Consider the following 12,054-nt stretch of genomic DNA (forward strand, 5'->3'; position numbering starts at 1 on the left):
GGGCAAGCACCTCACCCTGTAGATGAAATTTATTTGAATCTATAAAATTGAGGGTTATATGCTATGTCTCACTGCATGAATAAATAGGCACCAGAGACCTAACTTGTCATGTCCCAGGTAAAATCTTTGACACACTCTTTGAGTGATCTGGTATTGTACAAGACATGCAGGTAAGTAGCTTAAATCCCTAGGAGATGGATGTGTGGTATTTAGGGAAGAGAGCAAGCTTGGGCCACAAATGAGGGCACGTTGCACCTTAACCAAATCCGTGTCTACCTTGTCAATCTGAGTAACTGAGAGAGGGCAGGTAGATATTTTACACCTTGAAGATTTGTTTTCTGGTAATGTCAAAATTAAATATAAATAAATAAACAACCAAGTAAGAGAGACAAAAAAGAAAGAGAATGAGAGACAAGAAAAGGTTGTGTGAGGGGAGAGGAGAAGGAGCTACCCAGCTAGGAAACTAAACTTTGGATTCGTTCTCTAGGTTTGCCACATCACCATTCCTTTCTGTTTGTTCCTCGAGGTTCTTTTCTTCTTCTTCGGTCTCCAGTTCTGCATGTTGGTTGAGTTTGCTGGACACAGACCAACTCAGGGGCAGCTCCGCCCTACTGGCTAGCTCAGCCAGCTCTTTGGCACTGAGAGATGGGGTGCTGGTCTCATAGGTCTCGTGGAAACTGTTGTAGTCGACCTCATAGAACCCGTCTTCCAGCGTCAGGACAGGTGTGAACCGGTAACCCCACAGGATCTCACTCGTGATGTAGGAGCTCCGAGCCTGGCATGTCATCCCTGCAGAGAAGGGAATGGATGGAGGCTTTATTATGTGTAAGTGCGGGCTTTCCGTCAGCGAGGGGACTCAGTGAGCTGGGTGTGGCTGCTCGGTGCAGCTGGTCAGACTGTGCCCTGCACGGGGTGTTATTCATGTTGTAGACATACACTAACACACACAGGAGCATGTGGTGGAGCTTCCCAGACTTTTGGGGGGCCTTCCAGGGGACAACATGAGAGTTCTGGCTCGAGGCCATGACTCTGGTCTCCCATTGCTTTTAGAGGCTTTGCCTGAGTCCTACTGAGACTTGACCATTCTGGCCACAGACTTAGGATGAAATTTGGTTTATGGAAATATGCTTAGGATGGCTTTAAGCCGAATGCCATGGATTACTGTTACTGTCCCACCACTATGCCATGCAGGCCACGATTGTGGCCCCCAAGTGAGGTTGGAAAGGATGCCCACCTGACTTGGCACTTTCCCCAGGCTCAGTGGGGATAGTTATTTAGATGGTGCAACAATATAATACTTTAATGGCTTTCCCCCTTCTTCTTAAAAATAAGAAGTCTTTTTCTAATTTGCACAGAAATGCCATATGAGCTACTGGAGCCCAGGAGTCAGGAGCAGCTTTATTTTAATGTGAAATGACAGAATGAGGGGAACTCCACCCATGTCCTTAGAGAAGAAAACTAGGTAACTGGCTTGGCATAAAATCTGGGTAATGCATTGGTGCACTGCTCAAAGGGCTCTCTTATGAAACTTCTCAGGATGTGGAAGCATCCATTGAGTAGTTCCTGCAGGGATGACTTCCCCATTAGCTAGGCTGGTCCAGGGCCTAGGGCCCACAGTGCTTTCAAGGACCCATGAAAATTCTTCTAAAATCAAAAGAAAAAAAGATAAACTTTTAAGCAGAAGAAAATGTTAATATAGTCATCTTTATACTAATTAGATTGTAAAATGTAATATAATTAAATCATTTTTGGGGTCCACAAAGGTAAAAGTACCTAAGACTCACAAAAGTCATCCTGTGGCCACTGTTCATTCATTCAAGAACACAGCCAGGCAGTCCGGATGTCATTCACTGGGAGAGCCAATAAGGTGTATCAGGCAACTGCTTTGTGCAGAATGCAGGTAGAGTGGGGAGAAGAAGACATATGTGGGCGTTTACACAGAGGAATTCAGAGATATGGAATGTTCTCAGAGCATTGCACTTGCTCCTTGTGGCTAGAAGAAGAAACTGGGGTGCCAGGGATATAAGCGATTTACCCCATTCAGCTGTCAGGGCCAGAGTCAGCACTGTCCTCACTCCAGTCCTGGGCTCTTCTTCTTCATCCCCAAACTAAGTATTACAGGACTTCTGGGTATTGAAAAGAAAAGAGCACTGCCTTGCTTTTATTTCTCAACCAGTGTTTCTCTTCTGAACTGCTGACTCTTTATCTGTGTTTGGGAGTGATGGGGGAAGACAGGTGATAACAGGGACATGTGGGCTCAGAAAGAGAAATACACAGGAAGTCAAGGGGAAAAGGTGATAAAATAACTTTAACAACTTTTTTTTTTTTATAAAGGAAGTACATGTTTATTGTAAAGTGATTAGAAAACAGAGATGGGCAAATAAAAAATCCACCTAGACCTTCAGTTTTGGCTATATAAATAACCAAATACAACCAGAAATAAAAGAATGCAATTATTAAAATTAAACTCTAAATGGGTATTTAACATCATATTGGAATTGGCTGAATAGAGAATCAGAAACTTGGGATATTGGTATCAAGAAACAACACTGGATACAACCAAGAGGATGTCCAAGAGACAATACTGTTATTTAAGCCCCCGTCGTGATACTTTGTTACGGCATTCCTAACAAACAAATACACATACTGAATTCTGTAGAGATAGCAAAATATCTTTTCCATAGTAACCATTTTAGTGGGACTGTTTAATTTTTGTAATAAAAAGATGAATAAGCAAGATTTAAAGAAATGCTCATGGATGATTTTCCATTTTTTTAAATTCATCTTGTGGTGTCCTAATTCATTTAAAAAGGGATAAAAAATAATATTAATGTATTTGTCCAACAGTACAATATTAAAAACACCTCCTAGTGTAAGTTGATAATTTTCATATTTTTCAGAAAGATTCCTGTCTTACCTATTGACATGGGTCCCCCTGCAGTAGGTTTTTAGTGAGTAAAGTTCTCTCTGGAAAAAGAGATGCTTCTTTTGGTGAAGAGCAAAACATGAGAAATCTGATGTCCGGTTCTGCTCGCCCTCTACTCTCTAGGCATACTGGCTGTCTTACCGTTTGCATTTGTATTTTTATGCCTGTGTTCATCTACTTGCCTTATCTTGAACAGCCTTCCTCCAGTGGGATCCTGCTCATCTTTGAAAAGCTAACTACTTAATCATCTCCTTTCTGGAGCACTCTGTGACTGACCAGTCCCTAGCTGGAACTGTTGAGCCCAGGATCCCCTAACACTCAGTGACACTTTATCCCATCATTTGAAATTACCTCTAAGTGTCTGTTTCCCTTGTTGAGTTGTGATCGCACTGGGGCTCATTGGTCTTGTTTATTTCCATGTTCCTAGCATTTACTACAGCACTTCAACATTGTAGCCTCCCAGTAAATATTCGTTGTCAAGTGAAAAAACTCAGCTTAGGGAAACTGTAGAGAAGCAGCTTAATTAAAATTGTTGATTGGAAATGTCTGAGATGTATTATTAAATAGAAAGATGGCTCGTGAGTCCTTAAAAAGGAAAGTGGGAGGTTTCTGCTTCCAGTTTGTAAAATACAAACTAGGTGCTGGAAAATTACAAAGTCCATAATTTTAATCAAAAGTAATTTCAATTAAAAAAGTAAGGGATAGGACTTCGGGTTCTGGTGAAGATGGAGTAAATACAGCTTTTCTCTCCTGCTGATTACAAACGACTAACTCCTGTAGACACAACCTTCCCACCGGAAGACTCTGGAAAGTCTAGTACTGGCAAGAAGATGGGGAGGGGTACCAAACATGAAGATTGACTTCTTAGGGGGTACATTTCTTGTTTTTCCATTTTCCTTTTTCATCACCTGGCTTTAACCTGAGAGTGGCCCCAGCACAGAACTGGGCAGCAGGTGCTGACAACAAAATCTCGGGTAGAAATCCCGTCCTTCTGACCAGAGCACTGAGACAAGGTGCCCTTCTGAGCCAGTGGATGCAAGTGGGGAGTCCCCCTCAGGTACCCCAGCCCGCAGTGCCGCCTCATTGGGAACTGCTTCACATGCAGCGTGATACAGGCCCCCAAATCCTGGAGAAAATCTTTCTGGCCAGAGGACTGGGAAAGGGGATTGTGGACAGAGTTTGTGGTAGTGTTTTTCTCGTTTCTCACTGCTTTACTCTGAGAGTGACCTGTGTGCAACCACGCAGAGCACAAGTGCCTAGCATTCAGAGGGAAATCCTGTCTTTCTAGACAGGAGATGGAGAGTGGGGGTTTGGGAGCTAAAAAGAGGTAGGGAATCCTACAGGGGACAGAACTGGGCAAGAGAATTCTGTGCATGAATTCTGTGCACGAGTTGATACAAGTCTTGAGCTTTGCATGCACAGGGCGGAAAACAAAAAGAAAAGATGAATTTTAGAAATTACCATGTGTTTCATAATAGATGATCACATTTTAAACAACTTCCGTCAAAGAAGAAACCCTACTGAAATTCAGTAATGCTTGGTACCGAATGATATTGAAATTCTAAATGTCATAATTATGGGACACATGGAAAGTGAGAACAATGTATAGGTCTAAATTCTTATATTAGAAAAGGAGGAAGTCTGAAAATGAATGTGCAGAATCTCCAGTGTAAAGTAGAAAAAGAACAACAGGGTATAGGGACGTTGAATCACTATGTTGCACACCTGAAGTTAATGTAACATTGTGTGTCAGCTCTACTCAAAGAAAAAAATTAAAAACAACAACAGGATGAACCCATGGGAAATAGGCAATAAAGATCAGTGCATAAATTAATAAAATAGAAAACAAATGAAAAACAGAGAGGATCGATAAAGGCAAACATTGGTTTTTTGAACAGTCTAAGAAATAGACACACCTCTAGTGAGATTGGTCCAAATTACATCCCTGGGGAATCTGTCCTCACAGTCTCAAAAGAAATGAGAAGATGCTGAGTGATGCAGATGTCACTGCAAGATGGCATGAGGCAAGGTGGGACTAGGGGAGGAAGAGGTCTTCTGGAGTGTTCTAGATCCAGGCATGCCTTTGACTTTATGCTTTGGAAGGCAACATAGCAGTGTTGTCTGGTCTAAGTTATTTTCCCAAAGCCCAACGCTGTGTGTGCATCTTTTTTTTTTTTTAGGTTTTATTTATTTGACAGAGAGAGCACAAGCAGAAGGAGAGAGAGGGAGAAGCAAGCTCCCTGCTGAGCAAGGAGCCCGATGTGGTACTCGATCCCAGGACCCTGGGATCGTGACCCGGGCCGAAGGCAGCCGCTTAACCGACTGAGCCACCCAGGCGTCCCCTGTGTGTGCATCTTTAAAAAATTATTTCATTTCATAATTTCTCCACTGAGAGCTTCTCTGTTTGGATCTCTGGTTAATCTTCTAAGAGTTTAACCTGCAGGGAAGTGATTAGAAATAGTCCATCTTTTTGGTGGCCATTTCATTCCTTGAGTAAGACTATGCAAGAGTAAGGAGTGGAGGGGAGGGAGCGCATGTTATTGGTGGCGGATGCAAAGCCCAGTCCATTTAGAAGCCAGGAAACCAAACTGTCATAGGAATCTGTCATAGCGACTGAGCAAACATAGGGTCAGGCCCAGCAAGATGAGGATTTAACAGGCAAAGCCCTATTTTTAGATCCCCAGCAGCAAATTATGATGCGAAATATTTTAAGCAGAATACCAATATGATGAAAACCATCCTCAAGGGAGAGCCCCCTGCATAAAGCCAGAGGTATTCACTCTGTGTAAACAGATGATGCATCAAAACTGCTTGGAGAACAGGATTCCAGTAAAATAAGATGGATATAAGCCACCATCACCACCTTTGAATACTGTAAAATTAATCAATCTAGATTGTAATATTCAGAAACAAAGAATTGACTGTAGATACTTTGCCTTTTATTTCAGATACTGGCTAAATGATGGGATGTTTCTCTTTACTCCTTGCTATTCTCAGTAAGAACTGCACTGAATTAGCACAGTAATAAAGTGTTCTGCACTTATGTTTGTAAGTGTTTGTGTGGGAGAAGAATATTGGTGATTTACCAGGCCCACTGTCAAAAAGAAACAGTATAGTGTAATTTCTGCCGTAGTATAATAATAATTTTAATTCAGTAGGTTCAGCCAACTGCTGATTATTTAAATAACAGCAAGCCCTGCCTTACACTCAGGTTAGAAGTCCCTTCAATAAACAGTTGTACTTCTTCTGTTACCCAAATATTGGAGGGCCAGTGAGGTTCACCTCCAGCTATGCAAAAATAAATTGAAATGTGCATTTTCTTAATGTCTAAAAGAAGACATTCTCTGTGTGTACTTCTAATTTACTCTCACTAAATAGTTAATAAAATTCACAAATTAAGTATTGAATTAAATAACAAATGCTATTTATTGAGTGTTTATTGTCTGCCACGCACAAAATGCTTTATGCACATCAACCATTCAATCCATACAGCAGCCCTGTTAGGATGTCTATCTTGTGTATGAGCAAACTAAGGCAAAGAAAGGTTCAGTAACTTTCCTGGTTAACATGGTGTTATGGACTGAATTGTGTGCTCCTAAATTCATATATTGAAGCCCTAACCCCCTAAAGTGACTGTATTTGGACTCTGGGGACTTTAGGAATGTAATTAAGGTTAAGTGAAGTCATAAGGTGGAGCCCTGATTCAATAGGATTAGTGTCCTTATAAGAGGAAGAGACACCGGAGAGCTTTCCCTCCTGCATGCACACACAAAAAAGGCCACGCCAGAATGCCACGAGAAGTGGCTATCTATAAGCCAGGAAGAAAGACCCTCGTAAGAGGTCCTCCTTTTATTCTATACAACTCACGTTCCTTTTATTTTTTTATTTTTTAAAGATTTTATTTATTTATTTGAGAGAGAGAGAATGAGAGAGAGCACATGAGAGGGGGGAGGGTCAGAGGGAGAAGCAGACTCCCTGCCTTGCAGGGAGCCCGATGCGGGACTCGATCCGGGGACTCCAGGATCATCACCTGAGCCGAAGGCAGTCGCTTAACCGACTGAGCCACCCAGGCGCCCCTCCAACTTTTTTTTTTTTTAAATATTTTATTTATTTATTTGAGAGAGAGAGAATGAGAGAGAGAGAGGGCACATGAGAGGGGGGAGGGTCAGAGGGAGAAGCAGGCTCCCTGCTGAGCAGGGAGCCTGATGCAGGACTCGATCCCGGGACTCCAGGATCATGACCTGAGCCGAAGGCAGTCGCTCAACCAACTGAGCCACCCAGGCGCCCCAACTCACGTTCCTTTTAAAAGTCATCTGAGTTTCCTCTGGAAGGAAGGGGAGTGATGGTAGCAGATTCTCTCCTACGATCTGAATAAATCATCTTCTAAAAGAACTCGCCAGGTGCTGTTGCACTTTGGACACCATCAACCACAAGCTTGTGAGGTAAAATTAAGAATTTCTTTGCACTTCTTTTTCATCTTAGAACATTCCCGCCGAGGTAGTACAATCAAAGTACTGTGTTCAAAATTACTTGAATTCATTCTTTTTTCTATGTGGCTATGTCATCTATTTTATGTCTAGTTAGTTTCATTTGTTTCTATATTTATTTCCTTTTAGGATTGGCTTTGGTCATCCTTTTAAAAAAACTGTAAATCATTCAAATGAGGTGTGTCTGGTTGGTGGCCTGGGGCTGGCCCCAGAGTGAGTGCGTGTGGGTGTGTGTATGCGTGTATATGAGTGCACTGGGCACCTGTTAGTGTGTGGGCGTGTATGCACGTGCGTTTTTGTGCTTGGGTGAGCTGCCCTCGTGTGTGTGTGTGTCTCTGTGTGTGTGCAAGTGTGCGTGATCTGGAGTGTGTTTGCAGGAGTGTGTGTGGACAGCTTGGGGGCACTGGTGGGACCAGTGGGGAGAGGCACCCACCCAGCAGCTTCTGATCCAGGAGCTTGGTGAGCCCTTGGAGCCCAGGAGTGAGGCCACGTGACACCCCAAAGCCCTTGTGGGGAGAGCAAGGAGGCCACACCCCCCTCACCAGTGCCAGAGCGATGTGTAACCCACCCCCATTCAGATGGCTCTTAGGGTGGGAGAAGGGAACTTTTTGAGTGACAGTTTAGATCTGAATTAACCACATTTAAAGCTGGAAGTGACTGAGTTACCTTTAATTAGAAATGTATGTTTTTTTCCTACCAGGAAACAGAAAGGGAGCCTAAGAGCAGGGTTAATTTCAGTCACAGAGAAACCAAGGCAGTTCTGTTTCTACTTATCTGAGTGCCATGTCTATAAATTATAATCTCTCCTTGGACATAGTTTTAAAAAGGTCGTTTAAAATTCTTAGAACTTATCCTTCCCAAATAAAACAGAAAATGACATTTATAATGAAAATGCCTTCATCTTGGGATAAAAAGGCAGAGTCTGTGACCCTGAGAGTGCCCTCCGGAGGGTTTATAAAGCTCACGTGATTCTGTTACTCTTTGCATAGTTGAACATAAATATTTTATTTCAACTGACTTTAAGATTCTAGTGAAAAACCCAGATCTTTAAGTCTTGAGTTTGAAATTAGGACGATACAGAGACAGGGGTGGGATTCAGTGTTAGTAAGAGACTTAGGATCTCTCTTTGATGAGTAAAGGGCACCCATCCATTTTGATGGACCTGTGGGCTCTTGCCCTAGCATGTTAATTCACTGGTGTTAAAAGTAAGTTTGTGTTTTTGAGAAGACTAAAACTTACACGAACCACTGACTACATTCTTTGTGGGGCCATCGAGAGTTAAACATAGCTGACGCAAACCCTGGATGATGATCTCATCCTAATTACTGGCCCTTCACAGAACCAAAACCTCAGATGGACCACTGCTGCAACAGGCAACTGATTGGCTGTTAGGTCTTCTAAGGATGAAGTGGTCTTGGAGCTCCTACCACGTGCAAGCTCATTGGGTTGGCTCTGCAGCTGACCCTGCTGGCCATCTCCTCCTTCTATGTCCTCTTGGCCTCTCCATCCTTTCTCTGGGGCTCCGAGGTCCTCGTCTATACTCTCTCCCTGGTTGATCTTGTTCACTCATGTGATTTCACAAGCTGCTGACTTTCTAACCTCCAACCCAAACCTCATGCCTGATCTCCAAACCCATACACTCACCTGCTTACTGGGTAGCTTCCCTTAGGGGTCTCATTCAATGCCCCTAACTGAACACGTGCAATGTGTATCATCTTTTCCTCCAAACCTGCCCCTCGCCCCAGGTTCCTCATTCCAGTCAATGGTACCACTGACATCCAATTTCACTTCATGCGTATGGTTGATTCTACCTCGGAATATATCTTGGATCTCAACTTCTTTCTCTCCCCATTGCCACCGCTATGTCCTTGGCCCACACCACCCTCATCTCTAGCAGCAGTTCCTGACTTCTGCTTTTCTTCTCTCCTCTCTCTTCTTCTCCTGACGCTAGAGTGACCTTGGAACAAAGCAGATATGATTATATCTGTGTCTGGCTCAGAGCCTCTCAGTGACCTCCTGTTGCTCCTAAGATAAGGTCCAAAGTTCTTATGCAGTCTCTCTGGGTCTCTGCTCCACTGCCTGACGTGTACGCTTTCCTCAGGGGCCGTGTCACCACCTCCGGCGGGCCATCCTGATGTCCGCACTGAGTTAGTTCTCTCTGTTACACTTGCCTATCACACCCCACCTGTTCCCCGTGAGACTTCTTGCTGATAGAACATAAATACCGTGACAAGCGGGGACTGTGCCTGGCTTGTGTTTCTGGAGCTGGGTGCAATGTGGGGCATGGTAAGTGCTCAATAAAGATTTGGGGAACTAAAGAAATAAGAGCGAATTACAAAGTATAACCAATAATTCTTACACTGATAACTTACAATGGCATGGATCCAGTTGGAGAGAGAATGCCCTGGACTATGAAAAATATAACAGATGGTCGAGGCTGCACATGATCAAGGCTAAGACAAGCAGCCTAGGGAGAGCCCCAGCTTAAAGACCGTGGGGCTGGCCACCTAGGAAGTCTCCCGGACAAAGATGCCCTTAGCTGTGCCCCAAAGAAGAGGCAGGAGGGCCTTTCAGGTTAGCGGGACCCCCTATGTATCTCGAAGCCTCCATGTGTCACTTGCACACAAGTTCTGGACTAAAGTGATCCCAGGTAGAACTAGACACTTTCAGAAAAACTAATTTGGCATCCTCTGGATACTCCTGGCTTCAGGCCACTTAGGTGTCTAGACCACTCTTAGCCACAGAGTTGCATCTGGCCAGCTGTCTGGGGGTCTGTGAGGGCAGGAGACCATTGGCTGACCATGCATTTGATTTGGCAGAGGTCCAAAGCCATCAACACCTATGAAACAACCTTTAGTTCCCAAACGGAGATTTGTCTCTGCCTCTAAGACACATGTGTAACAACACCACCCTTTTTAGTAACTGGATGGCTTGTGTGTGGGAAGGGAACAGAACATGGAAAATCCCTCCTCCTGACTTCCTTCAGGCCTGTGGCTCTGAATTTCAGAAGCAGGCAGAGACTGGAGAACGGTAGCTGAAAATTAAGGAGAGCTTAGGCCTGGCCTGACATAGTTCACTTTTATTGCTTTTTCATAATAGTCTATGTTTTCACTATGTTCATTAACTTCGCAATTCCAGAGCCACATTTGATCCCTCTGTGGACTCATACACTTCCCACTTTCTCAGAGGACCCATTTGTACCTTGCTTTGTTTGTAGCCTGTCAGAAGGAAGTGCCTTGGGAGAGGCAAATACCCTGTAATCTCACCTAATTGTGGACTGAAAACAAGACAAAACACCCAAGTCATGGAAAAAGAGATCGGATCTGTGGTTACCGGAGGGGTGGGGTAGGGATGGGGGAGCTGGGAGAAGGTGGTCCCAAGGGACAAACTTGCAGTTAGAAGATCGAAGAGTACCAGGGTTGTAATGCTAACATGATGACCACAGTTAGCACCCTCATATGGAGCGGTTGAAAGTTAAGACAGTGGATCCTAAGGGTTCTCATCACAAGGGAAAACCCTTTCCCCCCACCCTTTTTCCTTTCTTCTTTTTTGTAGGGTATCTATGTGAGACGATGAATGTTAACTAAACTTTGCTAAACATGCCACAATTTATGTATGACCATCTTAAACTCACACAGTCCTGCATGCCAGTTATATCTCAGTGAAACTGGAAAAATAAGGAGATGCCCCGAGCATGTTTGAAACTCTTCCTAAAGTTGACACCATGCCTGCAAAACAACCACCAAACTCGCTGTCCTTCCTCCTGTCCTCCAATTTCCAGAAAGATTCCAAGGTGTCCTTCCCATAGGGGAGGAGAACTGATGCATAAAAGAAGGAGCAGGTGTGAGAACTCACCACTGCAAGAAAACAGGTATTTTTCTTTAGAAAAACAGACTTGAAGGGATTTTTAACCAAAGCAATGGACTTTCATTTGTTTTTATTTTTTTTGAAAGTAATCTCTATGCCTGATGTGGGGCTTGACCTCATGACGCCGAGATCAAGAGTCACTTGCTCCACTGACTGGTGGAGATCTTTACAGACTGATTCACAAATCCAGTGCCAGGAAGGTAATACAACAGAGGCAATGTATTTATGAAAGCAAAGACATCTTCTTATGGGCTGTTTAATAAATGTGGTCTTAAGTTGAAATTTGGGGCAAATTTTGGAAAAGCGTAGTTTGCATCCTGCATGTTTGTAAAGGTTTGGACATTGGTGACATTGGATTGACTGAACCACATGCCATAAGTGAGCTTTCATCCGATAGATTCTGGGGCACCGCTACCTAGGCTACCCTGGGATGCAACTGCAAAGCATCATCCCTTCTCTAACAGTGGCTGTTGGGCTTGAAAACATTATGTGGGAGGCACTCAGGAGCTTTTTCTAGAGCTTCCTCATAAATCCAATCCTGTTTTACTATCAGAAATGTCTCAAGATGTCCGTAAGTCTCGCAATAGCTATAGCCTTTCTTGTGATCTTCATTCTTCAACTAGCCATGAACAGTTAATGAAACTGTGGCAAATGTCTTCATTCTTCAACTAACCATGAACAGTTAATGAAACTGTGGCAAATTCTTCTTATGACTCTAGTAATGAACCCACCTCCGTTCTTCAAGTTTGGAATCTTTCCTGACCTGTCAAAAAT

At 43.5% G+C, this 12,054-nt stretch overlaps 1 protein-coding gene across 1 annotated transcript in view; it reads right to left on the reverse strand.

Annotated features, from left to right (window-relative positions):
* Nucleotides 1-444: 444 nt before the first annotated feature.
* KCNJ6 (potassium inwardly rectifying channel subfamily J member 6) overlaps nucleotides 445-12,054 on the reverse strand; it is a 68,015-nt gene continuing 56,405 nt past the window's right edge. The window contains exon 3 of the mRNA XM_034990144.1: nucleotides 445-789. Coding sequence (XP_034846035.1) covers nucleotides 464-789 — 326 coding nt within the window. The 3' untranslated portion in view covers nucleotides 445-463. The remainder of the gene's footprint in view (nucleotides 790-12,054) is intronic.

The sequence above is a fragment of the Mirounga leonina genome, unplaced genomic scaffold (assembly GCF_011800145.1).
Source record: "Mirounga leonina isolate KUSES-001 unplaced genomic scaffold, KU_Mleo_1.0 Mir_496, whole genome shotgun sequence".
In the NCBI taxonomy this organism is placed as follows: domain Eukaryota; kingdom Metazoa; phylum Chordata; class Mammalia; order Carnivora; family Phocidae; genus Mirounga; species Mirounga leonina.